The 26,563-nt window shown below is 35.2% G+C and overlaps 2 protein-coding genes and 1 long non-coding RNA gene across 5 annotated transcripts; 2 read left to right on the forward strand and 1 right to left on the reverse strand.

The window, feature by feature from the left end:
* Window positions 1-10,595: 10,595 nt before the first annotated feature.
* LOC145562692 (importin subunit beta-1-like) lies at window positions 10,596-15,869 on the forward strand. The gene is made up of 3 exons (XM_081623058.1): window positions 10,596-10,836; window positions 12,023-14,440; window positions 14,524-15,869. The coding sequence occupies exons 2-3, from the start codon at window positions 12,030-12,032 to the stop codon at window positions 14,720-14,722; spliced, it is 2,610 nt and encodes an 869-aa protein (XP_081479184.1). The 5' UTR covers window positions 10,596-10,836; window positions 12,023-12,029; the 3' UTR covers window positions 14,723-15,869.
* Window positions 15,870-20,752: 4,883 nt separating this feature from the next.
* On the forward strand, window positions 20,753-21,539 carry LOC145564298 (uncharacterized). Its single transcript, XR_014094792.1, has 2 exons — window positions 20,753-20,992; window positions 21,122-21,539. It is a non-coding gene; the product is annotated as an uncharacterized LOC145564298 (long non-coding RNA).
* Window positions 21,540-22,456: 917 nt separating this feature from the next.
* Window positions 22,457-26,226, reverse strand: LOC145564299 (protein phosphatase 2C 57-like). 3 transcript variants are annotated; one of them, XM_081624613.1, is made up of 11 exons: window positions 25,826-26,226; window positions 25,072-25,200; window positions 24,861-24,963; window positions 24,203-24,313; window positions 23,992-24,071; window positions 23,803-23,856; window positions 23,404-23,520; window positions 23,265-23,319; window positions 23,123-23,155; window positions 22,984-23,030; window positions 22,457-22,731 (listed from the first exon to the last, which is right to left on the reverse strand). In XM_081624613.1, exons 1-11 carry the CDS (start codon window positions 26,146-26,148, stop codon window positions 22,608-22,610), a joined length of 1,176 nt encoding a protein of 391 aa, XP_081480739.1. In that variant the 5' UTR covers window positions 26,149-26,226; the 3' UTR covers window positions 22,457-22,607. The 3 variants fall into 3 exon arrangements, with proteins under 3 accessions (XP_081480739.1, XP_081480740.1, XP_081480741.1); XM_081624615.1 differs by having other exon boundaries at window positions 22,512-22,731; window positions 23,123-23,151; window positions 25,826-26,225; XM_081624614.1 differs by lacking the exon at window positions 23,404-23,520.
* Window positions 26,227-26,563: the final 337 nt, after the last annotated feature.

Raw genomic sequence — 26,563 nt, forward strand, 5'->3', positions numbered from 1 at the left:
GGACATGGCGAAGGGGGAGGTTGTTTACACCATCATGACTGCCACCTTCGTCATCCTCATCCTCCTCCCTCCCTCTAGTATATCCCATATTGGTAACCGCCACATTCATTTATTTGAATTCACACATTTCGACCCACTTGTCACGAAAATTGAGCATAAGGCCGAAGACAGAAATCTTGATTTTCATTCAAATGATCATAATCATGCATCTTTAGATTACGTCTTTAAGGTCATGGAGGTAGAGGTCGAGGTCGAGGCTATAGATAAGGTGTATTTTGGGAAGGATGGGAAGTTGAACTTAACGACATTGTTTCCTCTTATAGACATTATGCCAAAGGATGGTTATGTTGAATTTAGAGAGCTTGAGGCTTGGAATATCATGCAAGCTAAACATGGGTTGGAATATTCTACAAGGAAAGAAGTTGAGGTTAATGATAAAAATAAGGATGGTTTTATTTCTTTCAAGGAAATTTTCCCTAAATTTTCAGATGATGACATAGGTAAGTGTTGTTACTAACATTTTCGCATATGATTTAGATTGTTCTTGTATGAAAAAAGAGAGGAAATTATACAAAATCTGAAAAAAGGGAGATAGAATAGATTTTGAGTATATATATTCAATTATTCCCGAAGTAGTCATTAATAGAGAAGTCAAATAAATAATTTGTAAAACGATTTATTTAGTATTGAGTAATAAACCCTTCTTACTTTTAAAATTACACCTAAAGGTGGATACATTCGGGTGTATAATAGACAATCTCACAAACTTTTGTGAAATACATATAATGATTACATATTTAACATATGAGTACGAGTATATGACAAAACTATTAGGATAGAATTAATGAACGAACGCCTTTTTTTCCCTTGTCAATATATACAATGATAGTTGAATATATATGAGCACACAACCAAGATTTGTATGAATTAGAAAAATATCATCTTTATACTGAAAATTTCCCAAAATTCAGTACTTCGTATATGTTAAGAGTCTTTTGATGCTTTGTAGCACATAATTTTGTTGTGCGATATTCAGTCCAATAATAATATTGCATATATTCGCATAATCTAAATTGCAATCATTTCAAATACTTGTTACAGAGAAAAACAAGATGGGGCGTGGGGAAACTGGTTGGTGGATGGAACAATTCACCAATGCTGACGCTGATCATGATGGAAAATTAAGCTTAGAAGAGCTAAAAGGGTATACTTCTTTTATATTTTTTCAAAATTTCTACTACTTTTTTAATGTTTACTTAATTTTATTTACAATTATATTAAATAAATTTTATTTGTACTACCTCCGTTTCGTTTCTTATTATGTGCAATAAAGGGGTATTATTTGTGAGACATAAAATATTCCTTTGTTGCACATAATAAGAAACGAGATAGTATAATATTTGTAGCTTCTTGCATCCGGAAGAGTGCGGTAACAATACTGATAGATATTATACTTAGGATAATATTATTATACTTAGGATAATATTTGTCGCAGATTAGGATAATTAAATGTATATTTTGTATGTTTATCGTAACTAGGATTCCTAATGTAATTAGGCCTAGCAGCATTGTAAACTCTATATATTTGGATCAATGGTACACACTCCAGATTGAGGAGTTTTCCCGAAATCTAACATGGTATCACAGCCAAGGTTTTAGATCTCAAATTTTTTTATTTTTTTCCCAAATTAATTTTTTGGTTTTTTTGGTTTTAATTGGGACCTTGACCTGCTTCACGTTTTTCCGCAATTTTTCTCCTGTTTCTGCTCTCTGTTTTCTTTCCAGATTTCGTCAAAACAAGTTCTATTTTATTGTTCTTGTTCCCAGCTACTTTCAGTCAGCTATGGCGAAGGATGATGAGTCCCCTCCTCCGCCACCTCCTCCACCGTCCAATGAGTTCCATCCGGCACTCACTGTCACAAACATCAAGAACGCTATTCCCCTAACTCTAGACTTTGAGAAAGTCCAATATTCTAATTGGGTCGAATTGTTTGAAAATCACATGGTTGCATACAATGTTTTACATCACATTGATCCAACAGTGCCTCGTCCTTCCAATGTCTCTGACTCTTTGTGGGATCGCTTGGACGCAATCGTGAAACAGTGGATTTACGGCACCATCTCCACTGATCTTCTTGAAACAATTCTAGTTCGCAAGTCTACGGCTCAACAAACATGGGATCGTCTCAAGGACATATTCCAAGACAACAAGAGCACGAGGGCGGTGTTTCTTGAGACTCAACTCAATGCAATCCACCTGGATTCTTTCCCGAATGCAACCGCCTACTGCCAGCAGTTAAAAAGCATTGCCGATCAACTTGCAAACGTTGATCAACCAATCTCCGATCAAAAATTGGTGCTTCGTATGGTGGCCGGACTCAACAAAACCGATTATGATACGGTAGCAACCATGATCGCACAGACTGACCCCTTGCCCTCTTTCAATAACGCACGTTCACGGCTACTATTGGAGGAGTCTCGTCGGAACAACGAGACCACCACTCCACCTTCCTCTTTTGTCGCACAACAGCAACACAGCGCTGCAGATTCAACGCAGCAACAACAGCCACCGGCTGCTGGTGGTGGACGCGGCGGTTCAGGTCGCGGCAGAGGCAAGGGCAAGGGTGGTCGGGGCAAAGGCCAAGGACAAGCTCGTGGTGGCCAAGGCCGTGGCACACCGCAACAGCAACAACAACAAGCTGCTGCTTCCAATTCTTCTCAACAAGCTACTGGGCCTATTGGGCAGCCTTGGGCCCAACAGCAACAAACACCTTGGCCATATTGGGCTATCCCACCAGCCCCCTTTCCTACAATGGGCCAATTTCAGCAGCGGCCCAATGCTCAACACCCGCAGCAAGCTTACTATATGGGGTCTCCTATGTACGGTCCACCCATGACGCCAACGGAGTTTGCTAGTGCTTATTCTTCACCAGGGCTATCTACACCGGATAATGGATGGTATATGGATTCGGGAGCTACCACCCACATGACTCACAATTCCGGTAATCTTCTACCCCTGTTTAATTTAAGCACAAATAATCATATTTTAGTTGGTAATGGTCATCGCATTCCGATTACTGGTTATGGTCATACTAATCTCCCAAACAAACTTGCCCTTAGAGATGTCCTTCTAGCCCCTCAAATTATTAAAAATCTAATTTCAGTCCGTAAATTTACATCTGATAATTCGGTTTCTATTGAATTTGACCCTAATGGTTTTTCTGTGAAGGATCTTCGAACGGGGAGGGTAGTCACCAGATGCAATAGTTCCGGAGATCTCTATCCCATCACCACCAATGACCCAAGCACTTGTCTTGCCACATCTCTCACCACAGTCGCTCCTTCCACTTGGCATAACCGTCTAGGACACCCGGGAGCACCCTCTATAAGCTTTCTTAGGAATAATAATTTTATTAATTGTAATAAGGAGCTTGACTCCAATTTTTGCAATTCTTGTCAATTAGGGAAACATGCTAGACTTCCTTTTTATCTTTCGAATAGTAATACTTATTGTGCTTTTGATATTGTTCATGCCGATTTGTGGACATCTCCTATTCGTAGTAGCAATGGTCACAAATATTATTTGGTTCTTTTAGATGACTTTACTCATTATGTTTGGGCAATTCCTTTAGCATCCAAATCTCAAGCCTACCAATCTTTTCTTTCTTTTCGACAATATGTTTTAACTCAATTTGAAAGACCTATAAAATCCTTTCAAAGTGATCATGGTCGTGAATTCGACAATGACCCATTTAAACAATTTTGCCTAGACAACGGTATGGTTTTTAGATTCTCATGCCCTCACACTTCTTCCCAAAACGGTAAAGCCGAACGTATGATTCGGACTATAAACAATGTCAAGCGCACTTTACTATTCCATGCCTCCTTACCACCCAATTTTTGGGCACATGCTTTAGAGACCGCTACTTATTTATTAAATATTTTGCCGACCAAGTCCTTAAAGAACTTAACCCCGGCTCAAGCTCTCTTTCGCACTACCCCTCTTATGATCACCTTCGGGTTTTTGGGTGTCTTTGTTTCCCAAATTTGTCGGCTACTATGCCTCATAAATTATCTCCTAAATCCTCTCCTTGTGTGTTCTTAGGGTACCCCTCTAATCATCGTGGATATAAATGCCTTGACCTTACTACAAACAAAGTCATTCTTTCTCGGCATGTGGTGTTTGATGAGTCAACTTTTCCCTATAAAAATTTGACTAAATATAAACTTGCGGACTATGACTTCTTAGGATTTGATGATCAATCCCCTTTGCTAATTCATCCCCTCCTACGAAATCACCTTACTAAGTCTGCCCCAACACATCAAACACAACAAGCCCATTTTCCAAGCCCACCTGTCACACCTCAAACTGGGCCAGCACTTGCTGGTTTACCAGCGGCCCAGACAACCCCAACTATCCCCACCATGCAAACTGGGCCAGCGACACACTCACCCCAAACCTGCCAGACCAGGTCGCGGCCCACCTGTGGCATCTCCAGCCCAACTGCAGGAAGCCCGCACCCTCCCTTGCCTCCCTCGCCACCTAGCCCAGCCGTGGGCATTTATTCACCGCCCCCTATGCGTGGCATCACCCCTCTACAGCCCACTCGGCCACCACCTCCCTCTCCCCGAGTTACCCGTAGTCAACGGGGCATTTTTAAGCCTAACCCGAAATATTGTAACCTCACCGTTCAAAACTCGGGTCCATCTCACTTTAAATCTCCTCTTCCAAAATCATATAAACAAGCTTTAAATGACCAAAATTGGAATGCGGCGATGAATGATGAGTACAGTGCTTTAATTAAAACAGGGACATGGGAACTGGTACCTAGGCCTACGGGGGTGAATATTGTTAATTGTATGTGGCTATTCAAACATAAATACAAGTCTAATGGTGACCTTGAAAGGCACAAAGCTCGTCTTGTATGTGATGGCAGGTCGCAGGAAGTTGGTGTAGATTGTGATGAGACTTTCAGTCCGGTAGTTAAACCGGCCACTATTCGTACTGTTCTTAGTTTAGCTTTGTCTAAAAAGTGGTCAATACATCAACTAGATGTCAAAAATGCCTTTTTACATGGTGACTTGCAGGAAACTGTTTATATGCATCAACCTCCGGGTTTTGTTGATCGGAGGGCTCCTACTCATGTTTGCCGGCTCCGCAGGGCTCTCTGTGGTTTGAAACAAGCTCCTAGAGCTTGGTACCAACGCTTTGCGAATTTTCTTGTCAAATTGGGTTTTGTCATCTCTAAGAGTGACAACTCTCTATTTACTTTTCGGCAGGGTAATGATATGGCATATTTGCTCTTATATGTTGATGATATTATTTTAGCTACCTCATCTGACAGGTTGCGTACAGGAATTATTTCTCAGTTGCAAACTGAGTTTCCTATGACTGACTTGGGTCCTTTGAGTTATTTTTTGGGGATTGCGGTGACTCGCAAACCCTCTTATATGCTACTTTCACAGGAAACGTATACACAGGAGATTTTAGAGCGTGCAGGTATGGCCTCTTGTAAGCCTGCAGCTACTCCAGTTGACACTAAGTCCAAACTTAGTGCAGATGCAGGACCGCCTTTTCGGGATCCCACATTGTATCGCAGTTTAGCAGGTGCTCTTCAGTATCTCACATTCACCAGGCCAGATATTTCTTATGCGGTACAACAGGTGTGTCTATTTATGCATGATCCCCGGGAACCTCATTATGAGGCTTTGAAACGCATTCTGCGTTATGTTCAGGGTACCATTGATCACGGTTTACATTTATATCCTACTGTTTCACATCGATTGATTACTTATACTGACGCTGACTGGGGAGGTTGTCCTGATACCCGGCGTTCTACCTCGGGCTATTGTTGTTTCCTTGGGGACAACCTCGTGTCTTGGTCATCTAAGCGTCAACATACTTTGTCTAAGTCGAGTGCAGAAGCAGAATATCGAGGCGTCGCAAATGTTGTCTCTGAGGCATGTTGGCTTCGTAATTTATTATTTGAGTTACATTGTCCTCTACGGCAGGCTACTATAGTTTATTGTGATAATGTCAGTGCTATCTACCTTTCCGACAATCCGGTACAACACCAACGCACCAAACATGTGGAGATGGATATTCATTTTGTTCGAGAAAAGGTTGCTTTGGGGGAAGTACGGGTTCTGCATGTTCCTACTAGATATCAGTTTGCGGACATTTTCACAAAAGGCCTACCACGAGATTTATTTCTGGAATTTAGGTCCAGTCTTAGCGTACGACCTCCTCCCGCTACGACTGCGGGGGTGTGATAGATATTATACTTAGGATAATATTTGTCGCAGATTAGGATAATTAAATGTATATTTTGTATGTTTATCGTAACTAGGATTCCTAATGTAATTAGGCCTAGCAGCATTGTAAACTCTATATATTTGGATCAATGGTACACACTCCAGATTGAGGAGTTTTCCCGAAATCTAACAAATACAAAAGTTCAAGAATGGAATATGCGTGAGAAAATAAGGCAAATGAATCTTCCTATAAAAATATTTGATTTATTATAATTTTATTCAATTCTAGATTTTATTTATTGTTTTAAATCGTCCAAATTAATTGACAAATCCCTTTGAATATTTTGGTGTATACTTATTATATAATAGGAGATTGGATTGGGACAAGGATGGCAATCTCAACTTCCAAGAATTTTGTGACAATGCTTATGATACCTTCAAGAACTATTATCACTTTTTTTACCAATGGTTATGTTTCATCACCCGAATTACAATTTTCTAACCTTGATTTAGACAAAGACAGGTACGTACAATATAATAATTTCTTTCTTTTACCTCTTTTAATCTTTTATACCTTTTTTTTGTATTTTTTTTTTTTTTTCTCATTTTCGGCTTTTCATGTCTGTAAATATTGCCTACAACTCTATATATTTAAATTTAAATCATTTTAGTAAAATATTTGACAATTTTTATTCAATTTAAAAGAGTATGCTGAACATAAAAGATTCTTAAAATTTTCTTTAAAACATAATTTATGCATTATTGTTCTAAATGGTTATTGACGATTCAAGAGTTGAAACCAATTAAACAATACATTTTTCCAGGAGTACTAGATCATGCCTCATATTATACAACGTATTTGATGAAGGAGGTAAAATTTAATATAATACTTTGTATGTGATTAAAATTAGAGACAAATTAAGTACGTAGCTTTAGAATAATAATACGTAACTTTTTTTCCCCACTTGTAGGTTGATGATAACCATGACAACAAGTTAACCATTGATGAAATCTTAAAACATGAAGATAAATTTTACAAAAATGTTTATGTGGGGGAAGAAGATGATGATGATTGTGATCATGATGAGTTTTAAAGGATAACAGTACAATTGGTAAATATTTGTATGGACATGCATTTTGTCACGTTACTAATTATGTAGTGCTATTAATGTAAATGATTTTTGATTCGTCTAGAGTTCGAGCTGAGCTTCAATAAGATCACATGCTCCTTGAAGTTGTGGAAGATGCAGCAACTTTTTCACTTCTATATGTTATTATTGCATGAACTCTTTTGAACATTACATGAGGAGTTGGACTTTTCAATCGAGGAGTTTTGTGAATAGGAAAAGTATTGTGTAGAACGGACTCACGTGAGTCCAATCATACAAATGGGAAAAAAAAAATTGTCAAAAATTAGAGAATAATGGTTAGATATTAGATTATAAATATCATATATTAGATTATAAGTGACAGAAATTAGATAATAATGGTCAGATATTAGATAATAAGTATCAGAAATTAGATAATATTGGTTAAGTATTAGATAATAAGTATCAGAAATTTGATAATATTGGTCAGGTATTAGATAATATTCGTGAGACATTAGATAATATTATAAAAAGTCGACCAGAATTTGCTAGTATGTCTCTCTTCCTCCACCTTCAAACATTTAACTGTCAATGAATGATTCGTCTTCGTGTTCTTCGCAATTGCCATTGATTTACAGACCTTGAATTGATGTTGTTGGGGACAACAATTGAAACCTAAGTTCTTCAACGAAGGTGTAGAAGGGACGAATTTGGGATTGACAGCAGCTTTGACGCCATGGAAATGCAAGGAAGCCTCCATTAGAGACATACGACAATGCAGATGAAAGTCGTTTCGTTGACTTTGCCCAAAATTGGACTGAGTCAAAACGGTGGAATCGGTAGTAGAAGCAATCAGCACAAGTTTTCCGCCATGATTTCAGGGACGATTGAGCTTGAAATTGGTAGAATCAAATCCAAATTCAGTTTTGAGCTCAATTCCAACGCCATTGCTACAACTTCGATGCTAATTGAAGAAACAAAACAAATTGCAGGCACCGGGATAGGAAGGATAGGGTTGCCGGTCGCCGACAGGGGACTGGGCAGTGGCATTGGGTGCATTATAAATCGGATTCACGTGAGTCTGTTCTATGCATAATCTTCTCTTGTGAATAATACTTCGTACTCTATACTTTACATTATTGAACAAAAATATTACGGAATAAAATCTTTAAGTATAAATTAATTTCAGGCTGTTTGGGATTACAAGAAGAGTAATGTTTACATTTTAATTTCAAAATAAAATTTAATTTACTTGCACTAAATATTAGAGAGAAGTCTAAATCTTAATTGTCTTAGACTCCTAGGTTAGGTTTTTGTTTGTAGGTGTAATGCACCACTAACGTTCGGACTAATGACTTAGGTATTGTTATGCATTTTTTGTTAATAACAACAGACTAATTTAAAGCCGCAAGTTATTAAGTATTTTTAATGACCATAAATTGTGGAATTTCTAGCCTAATTTGACTCAAATTCAATTCAAAAGTAAAGCCATCTCAACCGTTATAATAGTAGGTGTATGGTGCAATCATTATATTTTGTTATTGTAGTTATAATAATTAATTCATAATTACATATTATAATATTGTTTTTATGGAATAGCAGCATTTTTCGTTATGACAATAATCACACTATTCACAAACTCCACTTTGATCATTATTTCAATACATGAACTTTTCTTTGTATTCTATAAATACAATATTAGAGGTATATATATTCAAAGTTTCACATTCACAAAAAATGCCAAATGCTAAGTTTCACTTGAATGCTTAATACGCTTCATGAGCAAATTTGCAAATAACACAATTCTAAAAAATAAAGAAAATAAAAGGAGAGAGGGAACATTCGATGAGTTGTGTTGAACCTCAATTTTATTTTAAAAAATTAATTACTCGTAATTATTAAAGAAATGGAGCAAGTATTGTGCAAGAAACAAAAGAGATTATGTAATTGTGACATCAGTACTGACGGATAAAGTACAATATGTATGAATGTATTTTATACGGAGTACGGAGTACACTTCTTTGATTATTGTTACAATATAATACGGTCACACTGCCACTGGCCCACTGCACACTGGTCTTAGTTTTACTATCAAATTAAAGATCGTCAAATGGTAAAAGATCGTACAAACTATTAATATGTAGTATCAATAATGGGCTTCAATTTAGACAAGTAGATTACAAAGCCGTCAAATCCTGAGTTTTGCTCAAAATAAGTTAATATAAAGATTAGATCAAATAATTTGGCTATAAATGAATTGAATATGTATGCCCAATAGTTCCTAATATATGTTCTCACATTCAATTAGGTTTATGCAAAAGTTACATACTAAAGTGATATTTTTAATTCCTTAAAATTATTCAGAGGAGAACATTTTTGAAGTAGACAAACTTCATACAAAAGCAAGTTTATGAAAAATAATCAAAAATTGTGTTTGAAGCATGATAAGATACAACCGATAGTAGATGGAATATAAGGACATACTAATACGAACTTACAAAGTACTTGTATATGATTCTTCTATGTCATTAGACAACACAAGTTTTTCATGAAATTATTGTTCCAAAAGTTGACCAAATAACTTTAATTGTGTAAAATCAATTAATTTTTAAAAGGTAAATAAAATAAAAATTTATCAACCTTAAATTAAAATATTTTAAAATCAATATCCCATTTTCCCATTTTATATAAACACAATGAATCAAATTACAACCTTCTCACATAATTTATAATTTTTTTTTTCAAGTATTCAATTCAGACAGCCATTACAATTAGAATAATGTGCAAAAGTATAAAATTCAATTTAAATACAAAACTTACATTATATAGTATGGCAGGAAAAAAAAAATTATTGAATTTGATAGCAAAAGCACAACCTCAATTCAACCAACCAAAGCATATTACAAGATATTGCTTATCTGTCTCCAATTATTAAACACCTTTACTTTTTGTAATTTTCCACATTACTATTTTTATTATTAGCATTATCACCATTATTACACCTTTTTCTTTTTATAAATGTATTACTTGTATTATTATTATTATTATTATTATTATTATTACACTTATAAAAAACCTTCAAAATTAAAAAAAATATTGGTGGGACCGTTTGCCACAAACCAACGGTCCAGATCTTCTCAATCAGATCTACTAGTTATACCGTACTTGTACTACCCAATATTGGACTTACAAATATAATTTCAAATTCCCCTAAAAATTGTAAATTTATTAAACTTGATTAATTAACGTTAATCAATAATTTGTTGGATTATTATTTGCGTGTTTTATGTAAAAATTATTCTTTTAGTCTCCATCTTTTTTTCACAACCGCGTCTCTCTTCTTTCTCTCTCTTCTTTTTGTTTTCTCTCTCTAGTTTTGTTTCTCTCTCCTAGGGTTTCGAAGCCGCCGTTTTTGGGGGTTTCCTCTGTCTTTCGATCGGTGACTGATTACTCTCTGTCACTTTCTCTCTCCTCAATCCTCTTGCAATCTCAGGTAATTGGCACACTTAATTTCATTTCGTAATTTTTACTTTGATTTTCTGCATTTTGGTCCATTTTTTGATTGATCGGTTTCGTTTTTGAATTTCATTTTTGCTTGTTTAATTGATCGGATTGGATTGTTGTTTACTTCGATCGATCGATTTTTTGTTTAATGCTGCGATCTATGAATTTTGTTTTTATTTTACAATTTTTGTTAATTAGGGGATTGATGATTGTCATTAGTTAGATTTAAATGTTGTGAGTGATTCAGTTTTTTTTTTTCAGAATTAGTTGAAGTAGTGTAATTGTTAGGTTGATTTCGGTTCAAATGCGATTGTTTTATATGCTTATTATGTGATTAATTTGTACTGTATGTGAAATTTGGTGTTTAATTTGATAATTAGCTGTTTATATTGTTAGATCTAGCTGCAATTGAATATTTGCAGTTGAATTGACCTAATTCGCTTTTCCATTTTATTTGTTCCTAAATTTCTTTGCGTTGTATGGCAATTGCTGTGCTTTTAATCAATTGAGTGACTGAGTATTATGCACCGGGAAGCCGTTCCTAGATTTTGAAAAGATTGATTGCTTTCTGCAGTAACAACTACAGAGTACTTTACAAGTAATTTTGACTGTTTAGGGTGATGATTTTTTTGACTATCAGTTTTGTTTATCAGACACTTAGGAATTTTCGGAATAGAGATAGGGATTTTGTTTAACCTTTGAAGTTACATTTTTTCTAGAACGATGCGAGCATGTATATAATATTCAAGGAAGGTTGTTGACCTCTTCCCTAGGTTTTCCTCTCTAAAGCATGATTTTTTGTTTTCCCTTAATAAATTACAGACTCATTCTTCTATGAGTTGTTGAATCTAAAAAAATCATTGCTATTTGAGATTATCAGTCATTGATTTATAGGCCATTATATTCAAATTTTTGTTAATAGTTATTCACTGCTCGTTTCAGCAAATTGGTTCTCTCTTCTTTCTTGCTGCCTCTAGTTGGATGTACAGTCTATCTGGACCTGTCAATCGATTGAATATGCATGCATTGTGTTTTTAACTTTCAGTTGATCTTTTTTGGGATGTAGTACATACTGGTAGCGTTGTTAGAAATTTACAAAAATAAAGTTCCAGTGCCTTTTTTGGTAAAGATTATGATTCCTACTTGATTTAGTTTTGACGTGTGCTTTTATGCAGATATATTATGGTGATGGAAATCACCCAATTACTTTTGAATGCTCAATCAGTCGACGGGCAAGTCCGGAAGCTTGCTGAAGATAACCTTAAACAATTTCAGGATCAGAACCTCCCAAGTTTCCTGCTTTCGCTTGCTGGAGAGCTAGCCAATGAAGAGAAGCCAGCTGACTCGCGAAAATTAGCTGGTCTTATTCTTAAAAATGAATTAGACGCTAAGGAACAACCTAGAAAGTTTGAGCTTGTACAGAAATGGGTGTCTTTAGATGTGGGATTGAAGAACCAAATTAAGGCATTCTTGTTACAGTCCTTGTCTTCTCCTGTTCATGATGCCCGCTCAACTGCATCTCAGGTAGTTGCTAAGGTTGCTGGTATTGAGTTGCCCCAAAAACAATGGCCAGAGCTGATAGGATCACTGTTAGGAAACATTCACCAACTTCCACCTCATGTCAAACAAGCAACTTTGGAGACCCTTGGGTATTTGTGTGAGGAGGTCTCTCCTGATGTGGTAGAGCAGGATCATGTGAATAAAATCCTCACTGCTGTCGTTCAAGGTATGAATGCAAATGAAACAAACAATGAAGTTAGGCTTGCTGCTACGCATGCATTATATAATGCTTTGGGCTTTGCTCAGGCTAATTTTAACAATGATATGGAGAGAGATTATATCATGAGAGTTGTCTGTGAGGCGACATTGTCACCTGATGTGAAGATTCGACAGGCAGCTTTTGAATGTTTGGTTGCTATTTCTTCCACATATTATGAGAAGTTGGCTCCTTACATTCAGGACATATTTAATATTACAGCAAAGGCAGTGAGGGAAGATGAAGAGCCAGTTGCTCTTCAAGCTGTTGAGTTTTGGAGTTCTATATGTGATGAGGAAATTGATATTCTTGAAGAATATGGAGGTGATTTCACGGGTGACTCTGAAATTCCTTGCTTTTATTTTATCAAGCAGGCTCTCCCTGCTTTGGTCCCCATGTTGCTGGAGACACTTCTCAAGCAAGAAGATGAGCAAGATCAAGATGAGGGAGCTTGGAATATTGCTATGGCTGGGGGAACTTGCCTTGGGCTTGTTGCAAGAACTGTTGGAGATGATATCGTGCCTCTTGTGATGCCGTTTATTGAGGAGAACATCACGAAGCCTGATTGGAGGCAACGAGAGGCTGCCACCTATGCCTTTGGATCAATTTTGGAGGGTCCATCCCCTGACAAGTTGACTGCAATTGTCAATGTTGCTTTGAACTTCATGCTCACCGCATTGACAAAAGATCCTAACAGCCATGTTAAGGACACCACAGCGTGGACTCTTGGTCGAATTTTTGAATTTCTTCATGGATCAGCGGTGGAAACTCCAATTATCACGCATGCAAATTGCCAGCAGATTCTTACGGTTTTATTGCAAGCCATGAAGGACACTCCTAATGTCGCTGAAAAAGCCTGTGGTGCTCTCTATTTCTTGGCCCAAGGTTATGAGGATATTGGTTCGTCTTCACCCTTGACTCCTTACTTCCAGGAGATTGTTCAGTCCCTTCTTACTGTTACCCACAGAGAAGATGCAGGGGAAGCACGATTGCGGACTGCTGCTTATGAAACTCTAAACGAAGTAGTCAGGTGCTCAACTGACGAAACTGCTCCCTTGGTTTCGCAACTAGTTCCTGTAATTATGATGGAGCTTCATAAAACACTTGAATCACACAACCTTTCACCTGATGGGAAACAGGGAGAACTGCAAGGTCTTTTGTGCGGTTGTCTTCAGGTTATTATTCAGAAGCTTGGGGCAGCAGAACAACCAAGAGCTATGCTTTTGCCATACGCTGATCAAATCATGCAACTATTCTTAGGAGTGTTTGCTTGTAGAAGTGCCACAGTACATGAAGAGGCCATGCTAGGAATTGGTGCTCTTGCCTATGCCACAGGTCCTGAATTTGCCAAATACATGCATCAGTTCTACAAGTACTTGGAAATGGGTCTTCAAAACTTTGAAGAATACCAAGTTTGTGCTGTCACTGTTGGTGTGGTGGGAGATTTATGCAGGGCGATGGAAGATAAAATTCTGCCTTATTGTGATGGGATTATGACACAACTCCTTAAGGACTTGTCAAGCAATCAACTTCATCGTTCAGTGAAGCCTCCTATTTTCTCATGCTTTGGGGACATAGCTCTTGCAATAGGAGAGAATTTTGAGAAATATTTGATGTATGCCATGCCAATGCTTCAGAGTGCAGCGGACTTGTCTGCTCACACAGCTGGTGCTGATGATGAGATGCTCGAGTACACTAATCTTTTGCGGAATGGAATTTTGGAAGCTTATTCTGGAATCCTTCAAGGATTTAAAAACACTTCGAGAACCCAACTTCTGCTACCTCATGCACGTCATATTCTTTCCTTCATAGATAGCATATACCAGGAGAAAGATATGTAAGTTATTCGTATATTTTGGTGTGTTGGTTTACACACTTTATACTTGTTTGATAGCTAATTTCAAAACTTTATATTTGTAGGGATGATGCTGTTATGAAGACTGCCATTGGAGTGCTTGGTGACCTTGCAGACACACTTGCAACTAGTGCAGGCCCCTTAATCCAGCAGTTTCCATCATGCAGGGACTTGCTTAATGAATGTTTGTCGTCTGATGATCATTCAATTAAGCAATCTGCTGAATGGGCCAAGTTGGCTGTTAGTCGAGTGATATCCATTTGAGGCTTGGTCTCCTGTTTGGTATATTCTTTTACTTTTAGAAGTCCCTGCATGCATTGGGTGTGTCGAGTTGGGTCCGGGGGTTCGGGGTTGCATACACAAGTGTCGGGTCGTCACCAGTCAGACAACTGAAGCTGTCAGCCTTCATGTTGTCGCTAACTCTTGCATCAGCATCATGGGTCGGTCAGTCCTTTTGCTCTGGTCATTAAGGAGGTGGTGGATAGTCGGAAACATTTCAGGGGCCTCCGTTTGAAAGTTTTAACCAATCAAGCTAAGTGCCGAAGGATGAATGTGGGAGAGACAGGTATGTCTTTCGAGTCTGAAATGTCAAAATTGATCAAAAATCATGCCGAAAGGGTGGTTGCCTGATTTCCGGTCCATGGTCCCCTCTACTAATTTTGAAAAGGGATATTCCCTTGTTTGCCCTGGTGGTTCCTATCGTCTCCAAATGGTACAATGTTAATCTGGATGTCGATGATGATTACAGCAGAGGGTCAATGCAGGTTCAAATGACCACCAGTGGTTTAACATAGAATTTCCTCCCCCCTTCACCAAGTATTTTTTTATTATAATTTTTTCCTCCCCCCCCATTTTTCATTTTCTTCATGTTTGGTCTTTTAATTTTTGGTTTCCCCCCCTTTTTGAGTCCTGCATTGTTTGTAGTCCATCAGTTCAGCCAACAGTTGTGTTGCATTTGCGTCTCATCATTTTGCCTTTCTTTTTTTTTTGTATACTCTTCATGTGGTCTTTTTGATCACCCACATACGATGAAAGCATCACATTATTATTATTATGCATTATTTCAATGATATTTTGGGTTTAAGCACTGCTGCTTGATCAAACTCGTTTTGATCGATTGTTCTCATTCATGATCAAGCATGTCTGTTACTTGGATTTTGCAGTGGAGTACAGGAAATTTTAGTTGCGTAAATTATTTCCAGATTTTGTCGTCTTTAAAGGCGAAACGTGTAACTTGTGGGCTTCCTATAGTTATCATGTTATAAGCATATTATGGAAACTGGGTCTTTTAAGTACCCTGAATTTTTCTCTCCAAGTTGTATGATGTTAAATACTTGTGAGATTGAACAAAGAAGTCTGGAATTTTTTTTATTTAATTTATGCTATCCAGCCTTTATCATGTAAATTTAAATTGAGGGAGTATAAGTTTATCTATTTTTGCATAGTGTGACTTATTTTTCTGTCCAAAATTAATAGTTCATGTTGTTTCAACTAATATATATTAGCATAGTATTAATATTTTGCCTTGTCTTGATATGCATTATCATAACGCCAACATTTTAAGTTTTTTAATTAATGTATTATCAACGAAATTAGTAAATTAATGAAGACACTATTGATGCATGGCTTATATTATTGATTATTTTTTCTTGCATCAAAGCTAAAGAAATAAAAGTGATGACGTAAAAAATAGATATAAAGGTGAGAACTAGAGTAGTTATGGCTTGGATAATATCTTTATTTCGTGTATATTCTCAAAAAGTTCTAAGAAATGATGATTATGTGAAGTTGCTATATCACTTGACCCTTTCACTCTTTGAAAAGTTGGTATTTTCAGGTTTACATCTTTGCCTTACCTGACTTCCAAATTCCAAGAGTTCTTTTTATTGGAGTCAATAGTCTGTCCATTTCATGCTAAAGTGATAGGCAACATTCGATATCACTATATCATGTTTTCGTTATCACTCCTTAAAACTTTAGTTACGGACTACTTACATGAATTGGACACGAAAAAAGTAGATGGTTTATATAAGTGGGTCAATCATTTTTATATTGCTTCATAAAAGGGTAGTTTAGACTCTTTATAGTGAGGATTTTAACTAGAAAATTTAATATAATTTGAATTAATACTTTTGTAATGCAAAATGCACACGAAATTAATCAATTATCATTAGTTTCTTGATATAAATTAAAGCAATTGGAAATAGTGACTACAAGTACAGAGTGTTAAAGTGTTGGGAAATATTTTATTTACACCTGGGTGTATCATACATCCAACTAACCCAAAGTTAAGTTTTGTTTTTCATTTGATGATGGTCAAATGAAAAATAATCATCAAAATGAGAACAAAATGCTTATGGATGTACCATGCACCTGAGTGTATATAACAATTTCTCAAAGTGTTGAGTGGATTTAAAGAAAAAGTAAATAAAGTAAGAAATACTACGTAGAAATAAAAAAGGCGTACAAGGTGGATGGGTGAGAAAAAGGTTTGCCTTGTTTTAGGTTACTTCATCAATTTATCTTCTATAGTTAACAAAAAGGTTTCTTTTTCCTTAGGGAATAACCAAAAAGGTTAAGATATTATGTGCTGTATTAGTATTAAATAATTATATTAACTAGTTGCTTATTCCATGATAAAAATTTAAGACTCCGTAATACATCATTCATGTTGCATTGCTTTTATACGAAGTAAAATGGATTAATATGAGAACAAAAAAAAATAGTTATATCAATTACATTACAGAACGTAAAAATAGAATAGACAGAATATTTGTAATTCTTATAAGAACGAAAATGTTATATTGGCCGTTAAAATCATGAAATTCTACATGAGCTATTGGAGCTTTGGTTCAACTTATGGTGAAGAAACACACGACTATGTTGTATGCTTTATGATTCACGAACACTAATTTAACATCCATATAGTTTTCACAAAATGCAAGAAAAGAAATTGTCAATTTTAGGAAACCCTTCAAATATGACATTCCTTCTGTGAGTCATACATTGATTATGCTCTATTACAAGGTCAAAAAATTTGTGGTGCCATTTTTGCACAAGCAGATTCTAGAAAAAACAATAATAATTCTATACGTCTGATGTATATATAGACTAGCTTAGGAAGGAAAACTTCTTTATATTATTATTCATGTATAATTAAGAAAAAAAATTGTATTTTTTATACTCGTAAGTGACAAGTTGAGATATATCTTTCTTTCTCTTTTTTTGAAAGGATAAGACATTTGAAATATTACAACATTACAACACGGGTATCAATTGGAATTATGATATGAATTGGAATATGTTACAATTTTGTAACAAAATGTAACTTACCATGCTAAAGTAAGTGGGAATGATGGCATAGTTAATCTATAGTTAGCTCTTGTTGATACCCTTAAGACCAAGCAATTGAGACTAGCTTACGGTCTTTAACTTTAGTTTTTATCGTGCCATGTATAGTGGAAAGCCAACTTATGTGTTGGGTATCTATATTTGACAATAAGAAAGCGATCTCTTGATTGAATCAGTAAAATGTTAAGTCGATTATCTATTTTCAATCCATAATACTAATATTTCAACATTTTTTTTAAAAAAAATATCATATCAACGGATTTGTATCTATACTACCCATTCTATTATTATACATTAGAGCGGCTTAGGCTTAACCGCTTAACCCTATGGTACGTAGTACAATCGTACGTCTAAACATTATGGTGAAGACCGGTAACCTAGCTAAACTCTTAGATAAGATTTGGTGCTTAAATTGAAAAGAAAAGGTTAGTGATTTGCTCAAGGCAATAGACTAGTACGATGAGATTTGGCTGTTCAAGAGCCACACAATGTGAAGGGAAGAAGAGATTGACTTGTAATTAAGAAAGAATGATGAAATTTGAAAGGTGCCTTGAACATATTGTAAAATCACTGTCACAATTCACATGTTATAAAGTCAGTATTCTGCACAGTTCACACCACCTCAACAAAAATAGTGCTCCTCTATTGCAGATTTGCTGCACTTCTTTTAGTGATGATCTTGCACCAGTTCTCCTCAACCCTTCCACAAAGTCACCACATCATGTTGTTTTTGTGTTTTGTGTAAAGATTATATATAGACAATGGGTATTACATTATTTAATCTCATGTTTTGAGTATCATATCCCGATATATAGTTTAAAGTTGCTCTTCGGATTACTTGACATCTGGCTGGTCCTCAAAGTCACCACATCAAGTTGTTCTTATTGAACAATTGTACCTCTTTTAACTCCACGTCTACAAGATACATAACTTCATCAACCATTAAGTATATACGTAGTATTTAGATATCAATAAATAATTATTTAAAAAGTAATATCTTGAAAAAAATATATTAGGACGCTTGTAATCAGATAAAACATGAAAATATACATGTTTTCATACGAAGAATTACTTTTTTTTTTCTTTCCTTATTTAAATGAGATGAAATTAATTGGTGTGAGAGATTTGTTAGGAATTGTTACAAATCTCACTTTTGTTATTATGAGTTTCATTTTTTACTTTGTATTTACATTTAATTTTACATTCATGCAACTCTTTTTCCCCACTACCTTTGTGGTGCAATGTTATAATTGATACTGATGTTTTATGTATAGAAGCTATTACTTATCTTACTATATGGGTGTGAAGTGTGGTCTTTGAAGTTAAAGTTAATTTATTTCATGTGAAGTGTTTGTAGATTATATTATTTGTTTCCCAATTAATAATTAACTATCCATATAATCATAAACAAGAAAAGGTAAAAGGAGAGTGTGATAAAGATTGCATTCTTTTCTTGCGGAATTAATAGTCACATTATCTCAACTCTCAAACCATCCCATCCCAAGGATAACTGCATGACTTGAGACAAAATATTAAATTTCAGCACTAGGTAACACTTCATGCACTAGCTCAAGATTGTGCTATAAATAAAGTTTGTAAAACTGTGGAGTTCTCACAGGAAAAATGAAATTTCAACTGTGGAACACTAACATAATATATAGGGCACGCACTATAGACTAGTTGAAATCTCATCATAAAATAATAAAATATACTATAGAAGGTCATTTTCATATTAAACAAATGTTAGACCAAGTTTTTGGTTACAATTTGACTTTTTATTATCACCTTGATGATCACCCTTTAAACACCATCATTAGAGACAGCATACTTTTTAAATCATGATTACCCATGAACTTTATACCCTAATTAATATATTCAATTCATGTTATATGTACAGTAATGGACTGTCTTATAAATGTTGTACTGCCTACCTTCTTGTTTGCTAATACGAATCACTAATTAATTAAGATTTATTATTTACATCTAGTCTTGAATTTAACTCATCCGTACTAATTAATTTAGAACTTAACTTATTGGAACTTAAATCTTTTGAAATAAGTTAAAAAAAAAAAAAAAGAATAAATTAAAACCTGAATCAAATTCAAAACAATGTGCTACAAAAAGTAAACCAAAAGAATGAAGAAATTGTTGATTAGTTTTGCTGCTGTTAGTTTTTGCTGGTGGCACTTTATCACTTACCATAATTGTAGTATAGGTCTGATAAACTATGATATTAAGTTATTTTTTAAGAGCTTATTTATTAAGTTGTGAATTGATCTTGAAAACTTATTGATTTGAATTGAATTTATTTTTCCTAATATTAATAATAACGGAGATATACATACTATAAAATTTCAAAGGTTGGTCTCATAATTCATAAAAGGTGCTTATGTAGCGATAAAGGAAAAAATATGTTACTGAGACAAATTCAATAATATTGTACAAGATAATATGCTATGAAGTATGTACTATAATTTCAATGCATCATTAAAATGACTTTGTTGCAAATAATAAAATGGATGCAGTGTATTTTTATAAATAAATTGATTTTGGTGGAAGTCTACTGAAAATCAAAGTGATTTATGCCTAAAAAGAAAAAAAAAAGGTTAATTAAGCATGTCACATCTAAAAATAGCAAAAAATTAGAGCCATGCAGCGAAAAAGAGTACTTAATACTAGTACTACAACCATGATATTCTGTCCATATGCAAAGAATTGATCATGTTTTCTAATTTCTACACAAAGTGCTCTTTAGTTGACTTATTGTTTTCATGATATTTTGTTTTTATTTATTTAATTAGTGGCATTTTATTGCATTTCATCATAATTTTATTTCTCCTTTTAGTGGGTGTTACATGACACCATCCTATGCACCCATTACTCAATTACCTTTCTGAATTTTATGTGTGTCTTTCTTTCTTTTTCTTTTGCCTACCCTATCTATCTATTTATCATTTGTACTATTAGAGTACTACATACTACTATATATATGGACCTTCCCCCATTTCATTTACATACAACATTACCATGGCTCATCCCAAGTTATTACTATCCCTCTCATTCCTTCTCTTCCTCGTCGTCTTCTCTTCATCGTCGTGTGATGGTGCACTCGATGAGCCTCTCTCAACCGCGACTCCATTCTCTGTCTTTGAATCCGTGGACTGGCTACATTTTCTCCATCAGGTTAGTATTTATCTACCATGTAACATGTTTTTGTTTTTAGTAAAGGTTACTGTGCTTACATTAATTTTCTAGTTGACTTGTTTTGACCTCGCCTTTTTGACATTATTATTATAATTTATATTGTTGTAGGATGGGGTGTCAAGGAAATCAAGGAAGTTACTAGAAGGTGGTGATGATTTAGTGCAGCTGGATTATGACTATGCAGGACCAAATCCTAGGCATGAACCTAGGAGGGGAAGAGGTGGTGGCAGGAATCCTTAAATGCTTGCTTAATCTTAATTATATATCTTTAATTAGTTATTTAATTACTAATATAATATAAATAGCAATAATTATATTTCTCTTTCTCTTTAATCTCATGGAGAAAGAATTTTGATCTAGAATATAGTACTTGTACTATATATTAAGAGGAAATTAATTGATGCTGTTATCCCATTTGTTTAGCATTCATATTAATTTCATATTCACTACATCCCTAAGAATAATGTAAGAGATCTTATTTTTGACCAAAGTATATGTAAATAAAATGGGATATTATTATTGTTAATTACGGAGTACTAATGTTTTTACATTTTCGACATTGTGTTTTGGTATTATTGTACATTGTATCCCTGAGCTTCAGGAATTTACACGCACAGTCCCTGTATGTCGCGAATCAGATGTTAAACCTGGCTTACTTGTATTTTTGAAGAGGGTTACTTGCATGTGACTTAAGCTCTCGTTGAGAGGCTACTTAAGGAGAGCAACAAATTTAATATGATTACTAGAAAAAAGAAACAGATTAATTAAACTGTCATAAGTCAAGACAATGCCAAGTATCTGCTGTTTCTGAGAGTTCCTTGATTCTGTTTCCTGATCCAACTTGAAGTGTCCTATTGCCTAGCAGATGCAGCAAAGGACTAAACCAGAGTTAGCGGTTCATGTTAATGGACTTCGAAATGGATCCATTGATCTGAACTGCGGATCACCCCTAATACAAATCAGGATTGTGAGTGATACGGAGAATTAATAGAGAGGTTATGAACCATCTTACTAGTTTAACGAGGGAAAAAAACAGAGGGAGGATTTGTGTTAATAGTTTGGGACATTCGTACCATTAAAACATTAGCAGACACATCATTAGTTTGAAGTACATAATCTGCACGACAGTGAATTTTGGAAGGGACTCAAGGGAGGGACTTTAGGGAGTACATAACACATTTTGTGTGCATAAGACATTCCAATATTGCGCGCATTACTTCAGTCAGCAGCAGTACATCACTAGGTCAGACTGCTATCAAGGTTGGGGGGTTGTTTTTTGGCAACAGTTATCAAGGTTAGAGTTGAGCAAAATGCTTCACGAAAGTTACGTTGCAAATTACACAATGGCATAATTTCTGAAACTTATAAGTTGAATTATTCAAAAAGAAGACAGATATTAGGTCATGTACTCATGTTTGATAAGTCAATAAGTCATGACTCATGAGAGGCAAAGTTGTATCAATCTCATTATGGATTTGATTTCATGTGTAGTCAGAGATTTGAAAGCAAAAAATGTGTACAGATATTATAGTATATAGTATGATTCCTATAGACTGAGTATTGAATTTATATACATTGCACTTAAGCTACCAATTTACAAAAACAGATGTGAAGACAACCACATTCCAAGAGAAACAACACCAAGTGTGACAAAGGCTTGGCCGAACTCATACAGAACGTTCTCTTTATCTGCAGGCAAATTCTGCCAATCCGTTTTCCTGCAAGAGAACAGCAAGAAAGGGTTATGCATGAACTAAAGGATGGTTTCTATAGGATGCTTCACCTGACTCTATATACTAATAGAAGAATGCTATAAAGAAATGGTACAAATATGTTTTAAACAAAAGCGTAACGAAATAGACTTACAAGAGCTCACAATTAAATAGTAATGATGTTGGCTATGTTCAGGCAGAATATCTCAATTAAGAAAAGAACTTCACAAATATAAAAGATAAAAAGAGCTAGCATACCCTAAATCTGCAATAATTATGCTAATATTATCCTGTGATCGCCGATCCTGCAACAAGAAGGATGAAATCATATTATTAGAGCTCAAAGTAACTCAGACTGTGTGAAGCACGGGAACTTAATTTTGGGGGAGATCATTACCAAAGCTGCATTTGCCAATGATTCACAAGCTTGCTAAAACAAAAACATGAAAACAAAACCGTAAGCTTAAGACACAAAGATATAATCTTTCAATTAAATCTCATTTTTGAAATGTATAACTAAAGTAGGCTGTTGGCTTTACCTGAACATTTCCATGCTGCCGCAGCTCATCTCTGACAAAAGACACTGCCTCTGAGCTGTAATTAGTACAGAAATTCGATGAATTTTAAGATTTTATATCGTTATTTTACAAGGAAGAATAGTCAATACATGGCACAAACCTGTTAATATAATCCCATAAGCCATCAGAGGCTAAAACAACCAATTCTGCATCTGAACCAAGTACTACTTGGATTATATCAGGACGAGCAACAACTAAGTCCCCATTAAATTTCACCCTGAAAACCAAAATTATGTTTATTTAACTCGTATTCATGCTAGAATTCATGTATTAAACTCAACTAGTCAAGCTAGTTACCTATTTTTCTTATGTTTATATGCCAGTTACTCTAATTTGTAGCTAAGCTATGCAGCCTAATTTCAAACTGATAACTATCGCGAGTCACATATTTGAAGGCAAACATTTTGGGGACCAACTTTGTTTTTTTTAACCAAAATAAGTTCAGAGATGTTAAAAATTATTATGATAGGAGTAATAATTCAAGGATAGAGGCTTTTACCTAGAAGCAAACTTCTGTGACCATCTCCCTTCCTTGACTCCTCCTTCCACCATCCTTTTCCAAACATATGACAAGCACTTGTCAAGATATGTACATACAGAAAAGAAGCTCAAGAATTGAAGCAGTTTGAAATTAGATCATTAGGAATGACACTCATTTGTCCAGGTTAAGTAGAGGGACCAAACATACTCATTCTTCTTGGTCTTAAAACGAATGTCACCAAAAGCACGAGATATAGCAATATCTCCACATATCCTCCCATTGTTAATCTGCAGATCAGCAAGATGGTATTATGAAAAGTCACCCCTACTGCTCTACACATAACAATGTCGGGTTGCAAAATCAACACGGTGAAAATAGGAATAAATCAGAATTAAATTTTAAGAACAGGAAGACACACCCATCCACCTGCTTCATTGATTCTTCTAATTTCCTGAAGTGATGCCTTGTTGCTTCCATAGGGTCTATGAGGATCAGTCAAGACTTCTGCTTTCCCGGAGCGTGAGATTACCTGAATTACTTAGGAAGTCAAGATATTTAGAAGTAGCAACTTGCAAAAAGCATTCACCAACTATATAATTTCCTTGACTTTATGCAGCATATAAATTCATGAATATGCTATTTGTTTGTCAATTCTACCGATGCAATCTGTTATTGAGCATCTGCTAATGCTATATATCAGTCAAATCGGTGATATGTCTTCATAACCCTTAGACAGAAATGGTAGTTCATGCGGTTTGCTTCAACTCTTACAATCTAACTTAAATCTACTGCTGCACTGCTAATTCTATCAGTAATTCAAATTTTTTGTATTAAGGAAACTAGTTATTTGCTCCCTATCTTGTTTAGCATGTTTCCTAGCTTATTAGATGTAGGTTTGTTGTGGTTTTCTTACAATCCAAGGCTCAATCAAGTATGTATTGTAACTTTTTCTGCAAAGTAGTACAAGACCATCTAGACATATTTCCCTAAATTTATTATTCTGCTACTAATCACTGCTAAATTGCCAATTCCACAAGAAGGTAGAGCAATTTAAGAAGGGCTGGCTTGAACCATACCGCAGAGGAGTCACCAAGATGTGCAATGTATAACCTATCATTCCCAACCAACATGACTGTAGCCGTTGCCCCAGACTCATCCTCCTCCTCTTTATTCTCCAGCCTATATTGGTTGAAATCAGAAAACTTAATGTTTTCTTATAAGAGATTAAATGTATGATCATAACAAATTCAATTAAGGATATATGTCAGGTGAGATGTACTTCCTTACCATTTCAATAATCTCAAGTCCACATTCTCAAAAGCCTCAGTTATCGCGCTCTTTATTGTATCAAAATCTTTACCACTCAACAGCAACTCACCTTTAAGAGCCTGAGCACACTCTTTATATAGCTCCTCCCTGCTTTACATGAAAACCATGTCATAGTCTGCATATATACTCAGCTGAGAACATGACTGCTAAGAAGTGAAATAAAGGCAAAAAAACTATTAAAACTACCAAAATTATTCAATGTATCAATGCATTAGTCCTGGAAATCAACTGAGACAAATTTATCAAACATATACAATTCAAGGATATTGTTCATTTTTTGCCCTAGTTACTCAATATAGTTGATTAGAGAAAACTTTTTCACTACTTAAGATAACAGATAAAAAAACATCTAGGAATGTCAGCTTTAAAAAAACCAAAAAGAAGAATCTGAACTTTGGTCATCTTCTTACATTAATCCCATCTTTAAATTAACTTGATCAATACAAACACAACTTTGGGGTTTGTATTCTCTTAATAATTTCAAGTGATCCGAGACTTACAGTTTTAGGTACTTTCAGGGACTAATTTAAGCATTCAAAGATTCAAACTTTAATAATAATACTATGAGAGCATGACTCTAAAATTGGGATTATTTTGAGTTGATTCAATAGTGGGCTTAATAATTAATAAAAGGCGATCAAAAGTCCGGATTATCTATGCTAAATCTCCCAAAATATAACAGCATCAAGTTCTGATGTACTGTAAGACATACCTTAGAAATGTAACAGAAGAAGAACCACCATGTCCATCAAAAACAGCAGCAAAAGAAAAACCTTGAAGTGTATCAGGCTGAACAATAACAGCATCATCTTCCATTTCATCTCGAGCGCCTTGTAATTTGGTTAAACCCCATCTGATTCCTGCAACACCAGCTAAGGAAGAAGGTGCCTCAATAGCAATAGCAGAACATTTGAATGATGATCTCTTTGTTTGTCTTAGAATTATGGGGTTTTTCTTATTAGTCTTAAAAGCAGAATTAGAATTGTTTAATCTGGTTAGCAGAAATTTCTGCAACTGTTGGTTAAGTAAAGCCATTAATAGCAGATTTTTTGTAAAGATTCAGGCAGAATTTTGAGTGGCTAGTTTTATAGTGAGGATAAGAGTTTGAAGCAAAGAACTTTTAACTGATTTAACGGCTAAGATTTTATGTCAGAAAATAATCTATTGGCTTCATATGAATACTGTACAGTTGGTTGGTCAGGATTTTGTTTCTTTCTTTCTTTTGTGGTTCTGGTTGAGTGTACTTTCTCATTGAAACTATAGTTTAGATTAGAGACCAAAATATCTCTAAGTCTCTATAAACATAGTGAATATTGTTGATAAAGTATCTTGGTGCTAAAACATTTCAAAATTGTTTGGTTGACGCTTAGGGTTACTAATTATTCCGTAATAATATATTTGTGTTCAATAGCATACTGAAATGGTCCAACATGATTAGCTATATTTTTCC

The sequence above is a fragment of the Chenopodium album genome, chromosome 10, assembly GCF_948465745.1.
Source record: "Chenopodium album chromosome 10, dcCheAlbu1.1, whole genome shotgun sequence".
Lineage (NCBI taxonomy): Eukaryota > Viridiplantae > Streptophyta > Magnoliopsida > Caryophyllales > Amaranthaceae > Chenopodium > Chenopodium album.

Bases quoted from the DNA above. Each gene is read 5' to 3' on its own strand.
- LOC145562692 (XM_081623058.1), top strand. From the start codon at position 12,030: ATGGTGATGGAAATCACCCAATTACTTTTGAATGCTCAATCAGTCGAC. The intron at 14,441-14,523 runs GTAAGTTATTCG...TTATATTTGTAG, and splicing joins ATATACCAGGAGAAAGATAT to GGATGATGCTGTTATGAAGA.
- LOC145564299 (XM_081624613.1), bottom strand. From the start codon at position 26,148: ATGGCTTTACTTAACCAACAGTTGCAGAAATTTCTGCTAACCAGATTA. The intron at 25,201-25,825 runs GTATGTCTTACA...CATGTAAAGCAG, and splicing joins TCTTCTGTTACATTTCTAAG to GGAGGAGCTATATAAAGAGT. The intron at 23,320-23,403 runs GTTTGTGCCATG...TACTAATTACAG, and splicing joins TTATGGGATTATATTAACAG to CTCAGAGGCAGTGTCTTTTG.